This window comes from Monodon monoceros, unplaced genomic scaffold, assembly GCF_005190385.1.
Source record: "Monodon monoceros isolate NGI ecotype Baffin Bay Population unplaced genomic scaffold, NGI_Narwhal_1 Super_Scaffold_22, whole genome shotgun sequence".
In the NCBI taxonomy this organism is placed as follows: Eukaryota; Metazoa; Chordata; class Mammalia; order Artiodactyla; family Monodontidae; genus Monodon; species Monodon monoceros.
Window position 1 is genome coordinate 108,642,593 of NW_021703779.1, and position 20,589 is coordinate 108,663,181.

Below are 20,589 nucleotides of genomic sequence, written 5' to 3' on the forward strand. Positions count from 1 at the left end.
GAGGGCGCCGGCGGCGCGCGGTGGGGAGGGGGCCGTCCTGGGGGCGGGTGCAGGCGGGGGGTGGAGCCCCCGACGGGGGGCGGTACGAGCCGGGACGACGACGACGAAGAGCCCCGGGGGCCGGGTGCATGGAGGACGAGGTCCTGGGAGAAGGAAGCGGGGGGGTGGGTCCCGCGACGGGCCTCGTGGGCTTGGCTCCTCGAGGTTCTGCTTCGGGACAGAGCCCTGTGGGGGTGCCCAGAGGCCCGGGAAGGGACCGGGAGGTGAGCTGGACGATGGAGGGGGCCCTCCTTGCTGGGGTCCCGCCGAGAGGAAGGCTGGGCCAGAGGGACGTCCGGGGCAAGGCTGGGAGGAGCCGGCCGCACCTCGGCTGGGGATTTCGAGTTATGGAGGTGCGGGAGATTGTTGTAGGCAAAGACGTGGTCGAGGGGAAAGGCGGGAGGGAACCACACTGCAAACCTGGGAAGCCGGTGGGGGTGCCCTTCTATTCCGCCCGCCCCCCCCCCGCCAGTGGAAGCACTCTGGTTTTGTTTTATTGTTTTGAAAAATTTCAGTGTTGGCTGTACGAAGCTGTCGATGCGGTGATACTTATTTATTCTTGGTGTCTTCTAGAGTAGACAGTAAGGACAGGCGTACCTTGGTGAGGACGCGTCTAGCCCACGGTTTAGGGGCTCTTTATGCGAGTGTGAGAAGGGGACCCTGTAACTTCTGCGGCAGCGGAATACTCTCAAGGCAGTTTGGAGACAGTCCCCGTGGCACAGAGGTGGAGTACAATTGCAGAAATGTTTGGTGAGACTTCTGGGGGTGCAACTGTAGGTTTGCATTGCCCTGGTTAGCCCGTGGTTCTTTCAACTTAGAAGGCTATTTCTCAAAGTCACACTGCTGAAACGTTTTTCGGGGGAAATGAATGGGGTATGTATTCGGGGTTGGGATTAGATTAGGTTGATAATAAAATTACCAGGTTGGAAGGGACTTTAAAGGTCATCTAATTGTCTGTTTACCTGTCCTGTCCTTGAATGTTGGGAGAGAGGAAGCTTTATTTGGGGAGAGATGGTAGGCAGCACAGTGGAGCAGAGTTTAGGGGTACTTAGATTGGATGGGGATGTCACCACGTAGTACTGAAGAGGACAGTATGTAGGAAAGAAATTTGGAGGATTCCACCAGGGGATTAAATGGGGTAACCTAATCCCAAGAATCATCCAGAGGCTCCAAATAGAAGCAAAATGCAGGGGGAGGAACCTGTAAAATTTTGATGGAGAAGCAAAGTTAGTAGGAAAGACTGGGGGAGCTAGGAGGAGCAGGAGGCTTGGTGATGCAAGTTAAGAGAATCTGAAGGCTGATGGAGTTGAGGAGGGACATGGCCATCTGACCAAGCTATGTGGATATTGCTAGGCAGTCTCATCTTTTGATACGGCGACTGAGGCAGCTGCTCTTGGGGTGGATGTAGGGGACAAGAGGCACAGGCCGTGGGGCACAGAGCCTTACTCAAATTGATGTTACGAGGGTTGACCCCGTTGCTAGCTTTGCAGCAAAGGTAGGTAGGTTTCTTTTTGTTATGGCCCTGAGAAGTTGCTGATGAAGGAAGGGGAGAGGACTCTGATGTCTCGGTTAAGGAGGACTAGTTCTTGAGGCCACAAGGAAGAGATAGCAAATTGTTAGGACAGGGCAGAGGAAAGCTAAGTCCCTGGAAAACTCTGCAGTTGGAGTCTGGATTGGGCAGAGTGGAGGGGATTTCCACAAGCAATGGTGGCTGTACCAAGGGCACTTGTAGAGCTGGTTGTTTTGATTTACCAGGAGAGGCTAGGGAGGGAAGGAGGATCCCTTTCATTCTCAGTGATGTAAACTTTCTTGGGAAGCAAAGGGGGTTCCTCCAGATGTCTCTTTGCTTTACTCATGCTACAATTCACTACATAGGAAAAAAAAAGGTTAGTACAGGGGGCAGAGGATCTCAACATGATGAGTCTGGATTATGGGTTTTAGAGGGTATTCTTTTAGGGGAACAGAATTATGGGAGAAAAGGACTTGAATACTAGAAAGAAGGAAGGCAGAAAGAGAAGTCAGAAGTGGGTTGGTTGGACAGTGAAGAGGGAAGAAAGGTGATCACACTGGTTCCATGTTAGGGCTAAGTAGGAAAAAGTGGAACCTTGAAATCTCCAGGATAATGTTTTCCAAAGTAAAGTTTGAAGAATCTTTAAGGCTCTTTACACTTCCATGCTAGAATCAGTAAGGTTTGGGCAAGAGAGAAGGATGATCTTGGGTAAAAATAGGGCTACAGAGAAACTGATATGTAGGAAGAAATAGAAATATATTTACACATAAGGAAATAGGGAGTTTAGGGATACTATACAGGCTGAAAAATGCAGAATAGAGAAAGAGGGTGGGATAACAAGCCAAAGTAGGAAGGTGTTTATTCAGATGTCATTGGGAGCTGGTGTGGGGAAGGTAAAAACTTGCCTTTGATAGCCGCTGCCCTGGGAGGGCCCAGGAAGCAGAAGTTAGCTGGGATCCAGGGCTTATAAGTCTAAGCATTAATTAGAAAATCTAGACTAAAGTAAGGATATTGAATGGGGGAAGGAATTAACCGTCCTAAATAGAATGGCCTTGAAAGAAGGAGAAAGTGGGAATACACCAGTTTTTCCAGTCTGCAAGTGGGAGGAATCCTAGATATATGGAGATGGATGATGGAAATTCCAGAAAGAAACAGGATAAAGAACAGTGGCCTGAGAGCCTTGGGCCAGAATTGGAGGGTGGGGTGGGGGCATGGAGGAGAGGCGCTAATTCGGGGTTGGACAGCTGGAGTGGTTCATTGCTTCTAGGCTGAGCTAAGTTTGAGATGGACTAGAATGGCCTCAGAGGGTAGAGAGCTGTTTTCCAGTGTCAACCAGCATCTGGGATTGAGAGAGGAGGAGTTCATGGTTGAGTTGGGTGGGAAAGTGAACACTAGAGTGGAAAGGAGAGAGCGCTGGGGAAAGTGGAAGTTGTTGGGATAAAAGGGAAAAGGAGAAGCCACTGATGGTTACGTGAGGGGGGAAGGAAGGCCCTAGACCTTTGGGTTTTCCAAAAGAAAGGAAATTTCTTAATGCTGGAGTTCCAGTTGGGTGTGAGTCGCTGCTTGCCAGAAGGTTTAGCATCTGACCGGCTAAAGAGGGAGGTAATAAGAAGTAATCTACCTTTCGGCCACTAGGATGCTATACAGTATTTTATATAATTTCACATACAAACTAGGCTTTATTAACGCCAGTTTTTGAATGGTCATCCTTAAAATAACGTAGAAACTGTTCTCCTTCTAAATCATATGCTTTCCTACTGTTCATAACTTAAAAGCACTCTTTTATGATGAAAACTTTCTTTGGTGAACTAAAGTTGAATTCTGGTCAAGAGTAAAATTTAACTCTTTTTCTATCCCCATCATTCCGATACACTGTTCTGGCTCCCTCTTTTTTTTTTTTTTTTTTTTTTAAAGCAGAAGCCACCCTTTCCCCATAAAACATTAAAAAGTGAATCATTGTTTAAAAAGTGGCTGCAGGCTGCATGTCAAGGTCATATTCTCCCTGCCCAATGGATTGTGATGAATTTGAAGAGAGATGATTTATTATTTGTAAAACGGGGTAATTTTTAGCTTATTCATGAGAGTATGTGACACAGGATACATCTTCATTTGGATTTTAAGAAGACCTTAAGCTAAGTATCCATGAAGAATTGAGAGTACTGAGGGGCAGGCAAAGTTTTGTGTTTTAGGCTTCTTTGACTGTCTGCTAAGAAACAAAATTTGGTTACCTCATTGCTAAGGTATGCCTAGAAATCTTAGTGTTAGTGCCATTTAAGGGTACAGTCGAGTTTTGTTATAATGCTGGTGTCCGGGGACAAGGAGAGCAAGCAGGTTTTCATTTTTCCAAGTTCTATAGAGAAGTGCACTACATGTGGCTCTGAGCCCCGGAGTGAGCGGATGTACTCTATACCTAGACCTGAGAGGTGATTAGGTGTCTTACTATGACGAGGCTTTACTCAGCGTGACTTGGTGGTACCACGTACGGGTTAGTGTGGTCCAGTGGTTCTCAGACTTTAGCCTGCATCAGAATTATCTGGAGGCCTTTGGAGACATAACAGCCCTCGGTTACAGTCCTGATTCTTCTACTTCCTAGTCGTGTGGAACTTTCTTGAGCCTCAGTTTTCTCATCTATAAAATGGAGATGATAATCCCAGTCTCACAGGGCTGTGAGGATTACATGATGCATCTATAGTGCCAGGTCCATAGCAGGTGCCCAATAAATGGCATCTATTATTATAGTATAATCTAGTTTTTCTTATTCAACTGTGTCCTATGACATTACCTTTTTATATTACACTATGGTAAACATGGTGGCAGAAAGAAAACTATCAATAGCTCCTGAGTGCTCCCCTTATATCTTGATTCTCTGTGCTTTTTCTCCATATTCCTGTTGTATTAGTACATATTTAGCGTTTACGACGTGGTAGGAAGAAAGAGCTTGGCTCATCACTGCATTATTGCATCCACCTTTGAGGTGGAAGTGGCAGCTTCTTTAACAGCTGTGCTGTAACCCTGCTTAGTATTTCAGAACAGGAACTGAAGGGTGTATATCCAGTCGAAACTTCAGGGCACATTTTGGTCCGTCCTTTAGAAATGACCCAAACGTAGTTTACCAGGGTGACATTTTAAAAAGCCATTGCTTTCTGAAAAGGGCTGCTGTGTTTAATTATGACTGGTTGGGCTTTCCAGCTGTCTCTGACATCTGGAAGTTCTACAAGAGCTGGTAGATAGAGCCCAGGTCTGGTATGGCTCTATGACAAGGATGTTCATCAGTGATTGGATGAGAGAGATTAACGTCTCAAATAGCTCGGGTATCCCCAAACCAAACTTTTGGGCAGAGAAAAACGATGGGCTGTAAAATATAGTCCCTCTCTGCAGCCAAAGTGAACTTTGATGCCAACAATCAGCTATGCCAATATAGGGAGAGTGTGATACCAGGCCAATTTAAAACTAGATCAGTGAACAAATTAATAATTTCTGTTTGACTTCAGAAATGCATTATTATTCTCTACCTGTCCCCCTCCCCAGCAGATCTACCTTCCTATTTATATTATGCTTAGGCAAATATTAAAATGAGTTGTTCCCTGAGCACACATCTACTATAAGTGGCAGAAGGCAGTCCGTAAGTCGGCTGGGTTTAAAAATTAGCTGCGGCTAAGCTACAGATAATTGGAAGTTGACTTTATTGTTTTGCCCCAGCCCAATTTTATTTTATTTCTGTGGTTTCTTTATCATGGAAGTAAGGAGAAGAAAGAAAGTTTATGAGAGATCATGGGAAGTAAAAGGAATTCAAAGACCCAATGCCTCTTTAAAAAAATTAACTAATTATTTATTTTTGGTTGCGTTGGGTCTTCGTTGCTGCACACGGGCTTTCTCTAGTTGCGGCGAGCAGGGGCTACTCTTCCTTGCAGTGCACGGGCTTCTCATTGTGGTGGCTTCTCTTGTTGTGGAGCACAGGCCCTAGGTGCGGGTGCTCAGTAGTTGTGGCTTGCAGGCTCTAGAGTGCAGCCTCAGTAGTTGTGGCGCACGGGCTTAGTCGCTCCATGGCATGTGGGATCTTCCCAGACCAGGGCTTGAATCCGTGTCCCCTGCACTGGCAGGTGGATTCTTAACCACTGCGCCACCAGGGAAGCCCGACACAATGCTTTTTACATGGGGTTGTTCTTGGTTTCTGTATGGGGTAGAGGGAATTTTAGTTTTTCCCTGTAGTTTAGCAAGTAATTATCAAGCGCATATTGTGTACTTTGTGTCATGCTAGACACTATTGGGAGGAACTATTGAAAGAAGTAGAAAATATTTTTTCTAGCCTTGAGAAACCTATAGACTGGTAGCAGATTGAGCCAATGTTGAGAGTTTGAAATTCTGTGAGCTAATTTGTGTGTGTGTGTGTGTGTGTGTGTGTGTGTGTGTGTACCTTTGAATGAGTAAATGTACAAAATGAGTTAAGCCCATATTCTGGGGTGAGAGAATAGAAAAAAAATAGGCTGATAATGGCCTCTCCAAGTATTTGTGTAAGAGGTCCAGGAGAGTTTTTTTTAAAAAGGCCAGGGCTTCCCTGGTGGCGCAGTGGTTGAGAGTCCGCCTGCCGATGCAGGGGACACGGGGTCGTGCCCCGGTCTGGGAAGATCCCACATGCCGCGGAGTGGCTGGGCCAGTGAGCCATGGCCGCTGAGCCTGCGTGTCCGGAGCCTGTGCTCTGCAACGGGAGAGGCCAAAACAGTGAGAGACCTGCGTACCGCAAAAAAAAAAAAAAAAAAAAGGGCCAAAGTTTGGTGAGGAGGAGTTCTCTTTAGGTGAAAAATTCCATATCATGAATGCTGTATACTGAAATGGAGGATCTGAGAGCCACTGTCACAGTTTATGGCAGGGAGGACACAGAAGCATCACAAAAGGGATTGAAGTCTCAGATTACAATGATTCAACTTTGGAGTGTGAAAGACACACCAAATATTCACATGGTCCTGCTGAAGACCAAATTGAGGAAAGCCAACTCATTTTTTTGATCTAGTAGAAATGAGAAGTGTTCAAAGGATGACCCTAGTTACTTAGGGTGACATTTTGAGGTGGCTTTGCATTTGGAAAAGGACTGATTAATTTCATGATGTTTAGGTTTTCTAGATATCTGTGACATCTAGAAGTTGTACAAAATCTTGTTCCTAGAGCCTAGGTCCAGTTTAAAGCTATGATGAGGTATTTTCCTTAGATGGAGTAAAATAATTTCCTTGCAGCAGGAAATGGAAGTGAGTACTATTTGAATAATAGGAAAAAAGTATCTTGGCAGTGGGTGGAAAAGCTAAAATGATCTGGTGGTATGAAAATATACGTGAGAGATTAAAACTTTTGTTTTTGCCTACTAAACTGCTGAAATCGATTACCTTTGGTCCGTTCAAGTGCTTTTGTGTTATTCTCAATTTTTGCAGATGACATAGTAACTGCATATAGTGAGATGTCTCAGATGGTTGAGAAGTGGGGGCTGAAAATGCCCTCCAAGTTTTGCCCCCCACAGTTTAGGCTTTGGGTACTATCGTACAGCCGTCCCTTGGTATCTGCGGGGTATTGGTTACAGGAACCCCCGTGGATATCAAAATGGATACGAAAATGCGTGGACGCTCAAGTCCCTGACAAAAAATAGCGGAATAGAAGGAACACAGTCGGCCTTCCTCATTCGCGCGCGAGGTTCGCATCCCCGATTCAGCCAACCGCGGATGTGAAACCCACGGTTACCGCCGGTAAACTGTATATCATTCTTCAAGGGTATTGCCAGTTTTGTGATTAGATGATTCTGAATGGGTTTTGGCAGTTTTAAAACATCAAAATGACTCTGGATGGATTCAGCGCTTGTGAGGGGACTGAAAAGGCTGTGAGTTGGCTTGAGAAAGGTTTGGATGGTAATGCTCACCGGGAGAGCTCCAAAGAGATCGCAAGCCATTGGTCACTGCTTTGAGATGAATGTCTAGCTTCCCAAAGTGACTACTTTGGAGTTAACGACATTTATTCCTTTGAATGAATAAGCTCTCATGCGTTTAGCAGATAAACATTCCTTTGTATCCAAGTCTCATAAATGTTTATAAGGCAGGGTTTTCAAACATGGAGGTACCCATGGAGTCTGTGAAGGTGTCTTTGCTAGAGCCGTGTGCAGACAACTCCTTAGCCTTCTCGGTAAATACAGGAATGAATGCATCTGGGAACAGGATGCAGTGTCCCTTATAAGACTTATCCCTTGGAGTAGAACTCGTGGAACTATTTGGATAGAAAAAAAATAAAAAACTCAGGGTAACCAGGAAGTGCTAGAATAGAAGGTGGGGATGAACAGTGCAAAGGGCCCCTTCCTCCTTTCAATTGCCCAGCAGATTATTTTCAGTTGATTTTGTGTGTTTGTATGTTTGTGTGTGGTGGTGTATGGTGGTAGAGGAACCTGTTTTGCATAAAGGGAAGCAGAGTGATTGGGGCATGTATACAGGACTCCTGAGTTTCAAGGAATGGTATTTGGTTAATGGTAGGGAAAGAAGAGGGCATATTGATATTGAGGGGAGAGCCAGAGGAGAATATTAGAATATCCTTATATGGGAAATCATTAAATTAGAACAATTTAAGTTGGAAGAACTTCCTCATTGGGGGGTGAGGTTTCGGATATGTAATTAAGTAGGAAAAATAGGAATGCTAGTCCTACACGTGGAAGAAGGCAGAGGGACAAGGAGGGTAAGACCTGTGGTGAGGGTTCTATATCTAGTCAGGTAAAGTTATCCTTGTTGGGTATGTGTAAACTTTCCTATTGAAAACAATGATTTTGAGACGTTTTGACATCTCTCTAAAGGCACTCCAGTGACTGGGTGGAAGCCGTGGCCTTTTCATGTTCCCTAGGATCTCAATGCCAGTGATCACTTGGATCTCCTTGGGGGTGTCTTAGATGCTGCTTCTCCCAAAGTGGGGTAGTAGGGTGGCCTTTCCTTTGCTTCTGTGAAATCAGAATGCGAATACCTCTGTCTTACGGGAGCTTTCCCCAGGGCTCTGGATTTCTCTTGGAGCAGTAGGTCCCAAAGTTGGTTTTCTTTACTTATTAGTCATCACTGACCCAGCCCTCCTTCTTTAACTGTCTACTGGCCACGCCTATCCTCTTGAGGACAGATTCAGGGCCAGGCTTCAAGAGGAATATTTTCCGGCTCTTTCATTTTTTTAGAGTCATAATTGCTTCCAGGTCACAAGACAGTGTGAACCAAAAGAGTCCTGGGGGAGTACTACCAGATTTAGTTTAACTGAGGCCTTCTTAATCTTGAGTTTCTAATTTACTGTCTGGATGGCAGAGTCCAAGCTGGAGTAAATGGGCAGGTTTCATGCTATGTGTAGGGGTCCTAGTTGTATCCCATGTGTTGCCAGCACCAGTTGTTCTGCATGTAAGGGGTCTTTGGCCACAAAAGGAGCTACGTGATTCTGGGGAACTGGTCCACTAGACTAACAAACACCCTGTCTGGTCATTTTCTTTTCTTTCCTTTTATTTTTTAATAAATTTATTTATTTATTTTTGGCTGCATTGGGTCTTCGTTCCTGCACGTGGGCTTTCTCTAGCCCCGTGGCGAGCGGGGGCCACTCTGTTGCAGTGCGCGGGCTTCTCATTGAGGTGGCTTCTCTTGTTGCGAGCACGGGCTTTAGACACGCGGGCTTTGTAGTTGTGGCTCACGGACTCTAGAGTGCAGGCTCAGTAGTTGTTGCGCACGGGCTTAGTTGATCCTCGGCATGTGGGATCTTCCCAGGCCAGGAATCGAACCTGTGTCCCCTGCATTGGCAGGTGGATTCTTTTTTAAAAAAATAAATTTATTAATTTTATTATTTTATTTTATTTATTTATCGTTTCTGGATGCGTTGGGTGTTCGTTGCTGCGCGTGGGCTTTTCTTTGGTTGCGGCGAGTGGGGGCTCCTGTTCGTTGCGGTTCACGGGCTTCTCATTGTGGTGGCTTCTCTTGTTGCGGAGCACAGGCTCTAGGTGTGTGGGCTTCAGTAGTTGCGGCACGCGGGCTCAGTAGTTGTGGCCCATGGGCTTAGCTGCTCCGCGGCATGCGGGATCTTCCCAGACCAGGGATCGAACCCATGTCCCCTGCACTGGCAGGTGGATTCTCAACCACTGCGTGGCAGGCGGATTCTCAACCACCGTGCCACCAGGGAAATCCCCTGTCTGGTCATTTTTCAAGGGTAAAAACTAAAAGTTTTTAACAATGTCTACTTTCGTAAAAAAAAAAAATAAGTCAGATAGATGCTCTGTTACCTCCTGTCATGCCCTCCTCTTCCTCACATGCTTTTGCTTGTCGTTCTTGTGAAATCTGCTTGTTTGGGCATCTTCCTTTCAAAACAGAACCAAAAAAGTCTACCCAATCTGTACAATCTCCTTTGAGATTTTAGTGCTGACTGTCCCTTATTACCAACTCTCCCAACCCTAACTTGGGCTACGATTCGATGTTCTTCCCCTTTTGAGAACATATTCTCTCTAAACTTTTCTAAAATGTCTGTCTTCAGTGCTTCCCTCCAGTGTTTCAGTTTGGCCCACTATGGTGAAATATTTCAGGTTCCCCTATTTCATTTTTTTTCTTTTTTGGTTGTTATATGCTATGGGCTTCTCTTTTATGCCTTTCACAACTGCACTTGTCTTCAAGCATTTTTCTTTTTCCGTTTGGATTTTTGGGGGAAAGAGTTCTACCTCATCATGGTTTTTCTTCTACTACCTGCTCGCCCTCAGCTTAGCGGCACTTTTCACCATTTTAAGGTTATTGCTCTCCTATTAGTCCATTTCTCTTTGGTCTCCCCTGTTTCATAGTGCAGTGATTGTGCCTGGCTACCTGCTCCTTGCCGCCCGCTTCTTGGATTCATTCCCTTGTGTCTTGGTCAGTCCTTCTATTTATGTGTACATGTGCCTTCTAAATCAAAACGTTTTCTTTCTTTATATTTTCAGCCACACTTATCACTTTGGATTGGTGGAGCATGTGTTCTCCTTTGTTCTCACCACGAGTTGGATGTGTCTTTTGAGTTTTTCCCCCCAAAGTGGGGACAGCTCACAGTGGTCCTGCTGTCTTCCAGGCAGTGACCAGCATTCGATTCTGGGGCCGTGCAGCTGTTCATTTCTTAGCAATTACATGGTTGTGACATCTGGGAAAATCCTTTGCGGTATTTCGTATCCCTGTGCTTCCTGGGTCACTTGAGATTACCAGGTTTCTTCCAAGTTCCTTTTAGGAACTTCGCCTTTTGCCTTTGATGTGATGGTTCCCATCAGAGAGGGAGTGAGAGAGAGATTGAGAGTTGTACACCACACGTGAGTGCAGACAGTACGAGCAAAAGCAAGCTGGGCCCCAAGTGTGCACACCAGTGAAACCTACCAAATGTGGCGTGTCTGTAGGATTTTTCCTTTCTGCTCACCTCTCCTGAGGCGTAGTGTACAGCTGAGTGGTTATTAATTTGATTGGATATGATAATAACAAAACAAAACCCTGGGCCTACTGGATTAGAATCTCCAGGGCTGGGACCTATGAATCTGTATTTTGAACCAGCACCTCAGTGATTCTGACTCTTGGGAAATGTTGGTGTGCATTGTCCTTCTTGACTCCTCCTGCCCTATGTGGGCATTGACACCACCGGTGCCTCTTTAGAAGTTCCCTTTGCCTACTCTCTGGCTCGGGAGAACCGATCTTTGCTTCTTGTGTAGACCACTTAGCTCTGTGCTCTCCTGACTGTGCTTTCTACCCCTCTCCTCCCCTCCCTGCCTCCGCAAAGGCTACTATTAATTAGCAGCAGAGGACTTCACGTAAGAAGAGGCGTTGGTCTGACAAAATCATAGTGGAAGCGTGGGAGGCCGAGATTTAAGCAGATGCTCTATCTTCAGGATCTTGTGAAAGTGGGGCTGCCTAGGGTCAGGTTTGCTCTCTAGGTGGTCATAAAATGCACATTGTATGGTAATTATTTTGGTTTTTACTTGCTTTTCTTGTTGTTGTTATTGTTATTTGGGGATTTGGGGGGGTCTAAAAACTCCCTTATCTAGGTAATGATGTTCTATACGTTATTCTGTTTGCAAATGCCAGGATTCCCCCCTCTGATTTCTGTCCCAGGCTGGTCAGCCAACAGGCTGAGCTGTTGTTTCCTAAACTGGGAGGGATATTCCAAGATACTCTAAGAAACAGTCAAAACTTGATCAACCGGGATGTTTAGGGACTGGGATCCCGGTGACCTGATGTGACGCAGACAGGCAACCCATTTGTCTTACCCCTTGTGGAAATCTCTCTAAAATTATGTGTGAGCCCACATAACTGTTTTAGGAATGTTAAAGATAACTTTCAGAAAAAGATAAAATCATGAGTCTCTTACAGATGTAAAAATGAACACGTATTAAAGATTTTATTTTACTCATTAATCAGCAAGAGAACCAGACAGGTGTTGTAGCCGCTTCAAAGAAAAAGTCCAAAAAGCACAAATTTATATGGAGTAAAGGAATTGAATTGCAAATGGAGGCAAAACTGGTTTTTCCACAGTGGGGAGGAAAGTCAATCCAAACTGCATGGGACGAGACAGAGTTTGCATATCCATCAGTTACCTGCAATTTACAAAGGTGCAAAATAACTCAAAGACAATGAACTGGGCTAGTATCAGGCAGCTTGGAAGGGTGTGCTATAGACAGTGCATAGCGTTGTCATTGAAATACATTTTTTTAAATAGTAAGCATGGTGAATACTTTTTAGGGAGGTTTCTTTTGCTTCATGTAATTTCTCAGGGTCACCACCTCAATTCTCATCCAGGTTTCACTTCCATATAACACGTATATACTGAGTACTTACTATACGTAAAGTATTGCAGAAGAACCAGAGACAGAAAAGACAGTATTTCTTACCGTAAGTAGCTGATTGTCTGGGGGTGGGGGCAAGACAGATGTGCCACATCCCCAACTAACCACACAGCAGAGGGACTAAGAATCTGTGCTGTGGTAGGGGTGGGAATGAAATGTTTGAGGAGAACCAGAGAGGGAGGAGTTAACCGACCAGGGGCTGGGGCTGGGGAGATGACATGATGACATTTAAGCTAGGCTTTGAGAGAGGACAGAAAGGAAGAGGGGACACAAGAGAGGCCACTTCAGGGAAGGGTCAGGAGTTGGGGTGGCAAGGGTGCAGGGAAATAGCAGGATGTGGCTGAAGAGGAGGCTAGACAGGAGGTTTGAGACCAGGTTGTGGAAGGCCCTGAATGCTGTGCTAAGAAATGTGGGCTTGATTCTGAAGACAGAGGAAAGCTATTGAAAGCTTTGGAGGAGGGGGGGTGTGACGTGATCCAACTGGTTCTTTAGAAGATGAATTGATTGTAGAATTAAGAGATTGGAGGCAGAGGGACCAGTTAAGAGGCTAGTGTAATATTCTGGTCGAGAGATGATGAGGGTCTGCATCAGGGCAGTGGTGAGAGGGGTAGAAGGAGAGGATGGAGATGGCATTATTAAGGCTTGACTCCTGATGGCATGTGGGTGGTGGGGGAGAGAAGGAGTTGAATGCTGAAATTTCCAGGCTAGGGGATAGTGGCGCTATTACCTAAGATAGGAAGCACGCTGGGTATGGGGGTGGGGAGCAGGTTTATGGTAACAGATAATGAGTTCGGTTTGAAACACTGAGTTTGAGGGGCTCGGGGGACATCCAATTAACGGCAAGTTGCTGCCAGCTGGAAATTCTGGTCTGGGTCTAAGGAGAGAGGCCAGGGCTAGAGACACAGATTTGGGAGTCATCAGCGCACGAAGAGGTGAGTTGAAACTGTGGGAGCTCTTGAGCTAAGCGAAAAGGAGGGGCAGGACACACACACGCACACACACACACACACACACACACACACACACAGAGGGAGGGGGTTTAGGGCAGAGGGAGGGGAGCGGAGGGGTTGGGGAGGGCCAGACTTGAGCTAGAGAGACAGGAAGAGGAGAGACAGAGGAAGACAGAAGGACAAGAGAGGGAGACTGAAGGCTGAGGCCCGAGGACTAAGAGTAGAGGGGAGGGGGGGCAGCGGGGAGGGAGGAAGGGAAGGAGGAGGAAAGGGAGGAGAGAGTGGAGCCTGAGGGGAAATAAGAAAGGTGAGCTAAAGGAGGGAAAGGACAGGGGCAGGAGGGGTGGGAACGGGAAGAACGTTGGAGGAGAGGGGACCATGGCAGGGGAGGAGAGAGAAGAAGAGAAGCAGAGGAGAGAGGAAGACAGACAGAGCTGGGAGAATAATAGGGGGAAGGGGAATGATGAGGAGAAATAGAGAGAAATGGGAGAGAGAGATTGAGAGAGGAGGGGGAAGGGAAAGAGGGAGATGGGTGGGATAGGAAGAGAAAGAGGGAGGGAAGAGGAAGGGGGATAGGAGAGGGTGGCAGAGGTGAGGAGAGACCGAGGGCCAGGTTTCTGGGGTGGCAGGAGAGAAGGGCCCCAGATAGGCCAGCAGGCACTGGGTCTGGAAAGCCAGGAAAGGGGCAGGTACAAAGGAAGGGGCAAAGGCAGCGGTATCCTATGCGACAGGGACAGGAGTAGGATGAGGACCAAAGAGAGAATGGGGGGATGTGGCCCTGCTGTCCTCTCACTGACTCTCTCCCTTGTCTGCTCCCTCTGTGCCAGCCACGCTGGCCTCCTGGCTCTTTTCTGATCTTAGCAGGCACCTCGTGCCTTAAGGACCTTTGCAAGGTTGTTCCTTCTGCCTGGAATGCTCTTCCCCAGATATCCACATGGCTCGCCTCTTTGCTTCCTTCAGGATGTTTAAATGTCTCCTTCTCAGCAAAGCCTACTCTGATCACGCACTTACACATTGCAGCCCATTCCACTCCCCGCCCCCGACCATTGCCCTTGCCCCTTAGCCTGTGTTATACCACCTTCTAACATACTGTAACACAGACTCATTTAACGTGTTTATTGTCCATCTCATCCCACTAGAATATAAGCTCCATGAAGGCAGAGATTTCTGGTCTTTTTTGTTAATTGTTTAATCCCCAGTACCTAGGACAGTGCCAGCACATAGTAGGTGCTCAATACGTATTTGTTGAATGAGTAAGTGATATTGTGTTGAATATGGACAATCTCTGAAAATTGTGTAAAGGATAAATGAAACAAATTCCTGAGGTGAGTGTATTTTACTGTGGTTTACTTTCTTTGGAAAGTGGAGAACAGCATAAAATTCTGATCACTGTAGGGTTTTGTTCAGTTGAGCTTTGATGAATAAGGCTTTTAGCTAATAAGTTAATTCGAGTTTGAGGGTCTCAAGACAACCTCATTGGATAAACCTCTTTCTCTTGATGCCTCATTTTCTCTGGAAGGTGAATTGGCTGTGCAGTGGTTGTCAACAGCGAGAACCCGACATTGGCTGGTGAAGGGGGCGGTAGGTCATGGGGATGACAGACCGATAGGAAGGGACAAGGGCAGACATGTGCGGTTCTTGATGGAGCATTGTTTTCTGTTTGTTTGTGGTCAGAGCACAAGGAGTATGGCATCTGATCTGAAGGGCACTTTAAACCAGGTTAGGTATATGCATTATATCTATATAACTCCTAACTTGAAATTAGAATGAGTATTTTTGAAGGGCTTATAAAGAAAGCATGTGCTTCCTCTGGAGAGCTTAAATTGGTTATGTCACTCAAATACTTCAGTACTCATGGATTGGAGAGTTGACGAGAAAAAGATTCCCCAGTAGTCTTTCGATGCCCTGTTCATATATGGGAATGACCCCCTAATTGTAGTTGGTTAGGCTAAAAGTGTGTAGAACAATATACTGGCATCTCACTTGTCTGAAATAGATTGAATTTCCTCGAACACTCATGCATATCTGTCTTTCAGATAATTTAAAAATCACTCTAGGTGATTAACAGCATCCTCGTCTCCATCCTGAAACCTATGGATTCCTGGAAAGCTGGTGCCCCCTCATCCCCTTTGGACCTTAATTTTCCATAGCAGGCTGGCTTGTGAGAGACTGCTTTAACATTTTGGTGCTCTAATTACCTTTATTTATTTAAATGTTTCCGCATAAAAGGTGGTTAAAGCAGCTGTCCATGTTACAAGTTTTGATTTTTGGGAGTTCTTTTTCCCCAGGGGGAGTGGCCACAGCAGGTCCTAGCTGGTGGTGAGTGGCTGTCATGATCTCTACAGCACCGCTCTACAGCGGCGTGCACAACTGGACCAGTTCTGACCGGATTCGCATGTGTGGCATCAACGAGGAGAGGTGAGGAGGCTGGGAAGGTGGCTGTTGCCGGCTTCCAGTGAGCGGTGCCTGCTCCCTAGCGAGGTAGCTGCAGCAGCGCCTGAGGGGGGACCCTGGGGAGGAGGCTGCTGGTTGTTTCTAATTTTCCTGAGATGGGCTGGGGCTGGGGCTGTGTGAGTGGCCTGCTCTGCCATGCCATCCCTGTTCAGATGAAAGTGAGGAGGCCAACAGATGACCTTTCGCCGACTAGTATTTGTCTGCTCATTAAGAACTGTCAGATTGTGGATTAAAGGGAAGCTTGGGCAATTGCAAGTTTTGTTTGCTGCATCCATGTTCTGTGCTCAAGGATACGTGTAAGATATTTTTGGTCCTTGATCTAAGCCTGGAAGAAAGGCGATTTTGTCATTCAGCTTTATACTGGAAACTGTTAGTGGGTATTCTGGTGATCAGCACTTTCCTGCCTCACGAGGCTAATGACGATTCGCAGTGAGATCCTTATGAAGTATCAAAGGAGGATCAAACTGCTTAACGTAGTTTTCGTATGAAATTGAGAGTTGGTGATGCTTGCCTGATCTGCGTGTGTTTTCAGTTTTCTGTTCACCAAAATACTGGGTTGACCAGGCTGTTCCATTTCCTGATCATGCCCCATATGAAGAGCACTCAAAATGGCCTTCAGATTCTACATTTGATTTTCATAACCCTTGGCCAAAGAGCTGTGTGTGATGGTTGCATTGCCTCTCCCATTTTTAGAGAAGGTATGACTCCCCCATGCTTGCTGGTTTCAATATATCGACTGTTGAAATCCAAATACATCAAGTCAGTCACCTAGAATACAGAACGATATGGCTTTTCCTGGGACTCAAGATCTGACATTTCCTTGGGGAAATCTTGGAAGTGTGTGCATGGGTGTGTGTGCATGTGGGAGAGTGTTGGTAATATTGAAGGGGAAAGGAATGGACATCTTTGTGTGTATCTACTTTCTTCTGTTCTTAACTGGAGAAGTATGTCCTTGTGTGAGGTTCAGGTTAGGAGAATAGACCTTTTTATTATTTTTTTTAAAGCCATTAGCTCCTGATGGTTTAACGCTGTCTATACTGAGGAACAAGTTAGAGATGGACTTAAAAGGAATTTAATTTTAGAATATAAAGATCAAGGAAAATAAGACAAAATTCTCAGATCTGCACGAGAAAGATATTTTCCTTTGCATATGACGTATGTCCTTAGATAATAACGAAGAGATGATCTGGGGAAGGCAGGGTGCTGGTATCGATTCGCGGGAGTATTCATTGGCAGCTAGTTATAAGTAGTTGAGACTTTGATGTAGAGATCTGGACTAGAGCCTTCAAAAAATCAATGAACAAGTTACCTTAGTTTGCTGTCTATTCTAAATCCCCTCCGAAAAAGGACCAGGAAGTGGGCCCGAACCTGATTTTCCCTCCTTATGGACCTTTCTTGGGACGTTAGATTACCAAATATGCCAAGTGGTTAAGATGACCTTTTTAAAGTGTTGTCACTCCTGATCTCATCTACCCGTTGCTGTCACCTTCCCACTACAGCCCAGGCCATGCTATAGCTGATTTCCAAAATGTGATCTCACCTTATTTAAAAACCATCTTCCTTAGCCCTTGACCACCTGTAGAACTTCGACATTTCGGGTGTAAAGCTGCATCTGGGGGTTAACTCTTAAAGTTATGTTTGAGAAGCCTGCCCGGCGCCATCAGATGTAGCTGAGGACTGTAGAAACTGGGGACAGGGGCTTTATGCTGGCCTCAGGTGGCCGACTCTAGACAAGCCTCCGGCTAAATCCCTCTGCTTGCTTGCTGCTTCCTTTCTTGTACCCATTCATGCCTTCATTCACCAAACATTTATTAAACTCAATCAGAGCAAACCAGTAGTCATGGGATATTGGTGGTAAGTGCTGTCGAGTGGCGTGTACAGGTCCCGTGGGAGCCTAGAGGCCAGAATGAAAAACTTCCTGAGGGAATACAGGAGGGCTTCCCAGAGGCAGTGGCCTTTGTGCCGGGGCTTGGGGGATGAGTAGGTGTTTCAGGTGAGGGCTGGTATTTCTCACACGGTGTGTTTGGGGGAGACCTTGGCTGGAATGAAGGCAGTCTTGGGGTGCTATGGGAAGTCTGCAGGGACTGCGATCTAAGCGAGATGTGTGCCATGTAGTTAGGACCCAACAGGAAATGAAAAAGGTCTGGTTTGACAGTGGTGCTAGCCCTTAATAATTAGGAAAACAGCCCTGAAAGGTTATGGCTGTTTCTGGTTTAAGTTCAACAAAGCCTTGAGCATAACGGCCCAGGGTCATCTCTGTTGGGAAGAAAAGGTGGGATTGATTTTCAGACCTGACTGAAGCCTGCTTTGACCCCTGCTGCCTTTTCCCCGCCACCCACGCCCTCCTAATCTTGCCCGGTTGACCCTCCTCTCCCCATGCACCCCTGCCCTGCAAGCTGTCTCTGTCCCAGGCTCTTCTCTCAATGGAGCAATTTAACGTTTGCTTGGCTTTACACACCTCTCTCCTCAGAGGGTTTGAAACGTGGCCACAGGGCATTTTCCCAGAGCCTTGGGGGCTGGCACTCAGGTGTGGGTATGGCTGGAGTAGCCAGGACTGCTGTTGTCGCTGCCACCTCCAGAGTCTCTGGGCCGGTGGCTCTGCCGTTCTCTGGTGGCTGCCTTTGAAGGCAGGGTGTCTACTTTCAAGGTGACTTTATGCAGGGTGGGAGCCGAGCAAGGAGGGCCGAATATGCAGCTGAACTGCCCTTTGTATGGTCAGGACGGGGGAAATGGAAATAGTGTCTCCCCTCTGCGGTCCCTCATGTGGGGCTGGTGAAGGGGGTGGTTCCCTGCCGCTCCTTTTTCCTCGTCACCATCCTCCCCGCAAAACCATCCCTGGCCTGGCCTAAGGCTGGGTATTGGTCTTGCTTTTCTGGGCTCTCAGGGGTTGACGTCGAAGTGTATTTGCCCTTTCCCTCAGGCTCCCCTTTCTCGGGACCCCTGACTGCATCTCCAGCCCTGCTCTCTTCTTATGATCATTTCTGTTTGTCACCAGCAGTCACTACGAGCAGTGGAACCCTCCCACTTCTGCCAGCCTAGATGCCTTTTAAAGGGAACAAGCCTTTTCCCCCCGGTTAGTCCCTTCTGGAGCCCTGAAAAGATGGGGAGAGGCCCGCGGTGATCCCCTTGCCTTTTTTGCTTCTCTTGCCCCAGGTACAATTTTGGGGTCCATCAACAGTGCCCTGTTCCAGTGGGAGGGAAGGAGTTAGTTCTTGTGGGGGTTGGTTGTGGGCGCCCTGACTGCCCTTTGGTTAGGATGGCTGGTGAGGCAGCTGCTGGCTTCTTCCCTGGCTGTTGCAGAGCTCAGGGCGAGGCTCTGAAGAAGGGGGGCAAACCCCAAGGCAGTCTAGCTCCCCAGAGGCGCACAGAGCATTCCTGTGCTTTGCACCCTAGGAACCACATCTCAGGGTTTCTTCTGGAGCTTTATTCTTGCACCTCAGCTTTCCACTTGGCCACTCACACCATGGCTCCCGCCCCACTGGTGTCTTCCCTAGGGCAGCAGTGGCACGTTCTTGCTATAACTCAAAATACCAAAGTTCCAGGGGGTGTTTGTCTTCTCTTCAACTTCACCCTCCCAGTCTGACCTTTTTTTTTTTTGGTCATGATATACCATTTTCTAAGATTCTTGCCCAAATTTTAGAGAAGACATTTTGAGGAGGTGAGGGTACAGTTGAGTTTTCCTCCTTTGGGAACCAGCTCTCTGGCCTTGAGCATTTTCCCTCTGCAATATACCAACTTGAATTCGGGGTCTGTAGCCTTGAAGGCTTCCTTCCCTTTGCGATGGGAGAAAATGCAGTGGTGCTGGGAGGCCAAGCAGGGAGTGGGGGAGCTGGCAGGGGATAGGATGCAAGCAAGAGCAGAAAGGTAGGAAGGAGGGTGCTGGCTTGAGCTCTCTGGTGCCCTAGAGAAGGGGAAGAGATACCCTAGAGGGAAAGAAGTCGTGCCTTTGAAATGCCCCTTGATGCTCAGTGACCTGCCTCAGATGAGTATCATTATGTGCGCTAGTAAACGTGTACCTGCTCTAGGCAAGCTCGTCAGGTGACTAGGTGATGATTTGGATTTGGAACATGAAACACAATGGGGGTGGTTATTTGTTTTAGGAAAGGGTTACCCTTATGGTACCTGCAGCCAGCTTTCCTTGTAGATCATATTTACGAGAAAAGCAGTTTGCATGCCTTTTGGGATCTTCTGTGAATTACCTCTCCCCTTCTGGCAATGCTCAGTACCTCCTGGGCGGTCACCTTGATGGATAAGCTCTAGGGACAAGGCAAAGGTGCTGGCGTCCTCCACACTCCTGGTGAGAGCCCTAGAATACACAGCCCAAAGAGGGGAGTCTAGTCCGATCAGGCTCCTTTGCAGGAACTTGAAAAGCTGGGCACAGAGGCTCCGGTTTTCAGCCTGGACCTCCCCCACCCCTAGTTCCTTGTGATTTCCCCCAAGCCACCAAGGGAAGCAGGACAGGAGGGTTTTACGGGAACCCAGGCAGGCAGGGGGCGTTCTGGGGAAGGTGGCGGTGGCCTGAAGACTAGGCCTCATGTCCCTTTTCTGGTTGTGTCTCCCATGCTAGAAGAGCACCTCTTTCTGATGAGGAGTCCACGACAGGTGACTGCCAGCACTTTGGATCTCAGGAGTTTTGTGTCAGCAGTTTTTCCAAGGTAAGGGGCCACGCAGAACCACATGCCACCTGCCAACGGGTGGAGCTGAACTGCTCAGGCAACGTGCCCAGCCTGCCATCCCAAGAAGGGGGCCAGGAAAGGACAGGGTGTTTCCCAGGAGTTGCTGTATGTGAGACAGAAATTGGCCAGCTTCTCTTTGCTTCT

The 20,589-nt window shown here is 47.1% G+C and overlaps 1 protein-coding gene across 7 annotated transcripts in view; it reads left to right on the forward strand.

Annotated features, from left to right (window-relative positions):
- The window catches only part of BCORL1 (BCL6 corepressor like 1), a 60,572-nt gene that overhangs the window by 4,288 nt on the left and 35,695 nt on the right, over nt 1–20,589 (forward strand). For 5 of the 7 annotated variants that reach the window (XM_029240786.1, XM_029240784.1, XM_029240790.1 and 2 more), the window contains 2 exons: nt 15,604–15,733; nt 20,337–20,424. In XM_029240786.1, the coding sequence (XP_029096619.1) occupies nt 15,648–15,733; nt 20,337–20,424 (174 nt within the window). In that variant the 5' untranslated portion in view covers nt 15,604–15,647. Of the gene's footprint in view, nt 1–13,896; nt 14,641–15,603; nt 15,734–18,313; nt 18,923–20,336; nt 20,425–20,589 lie in introns of those variants that run through there. The other 2 variants (XM_029240788.1, XM_029240789.1) reach the window with 2 other exon arrangements.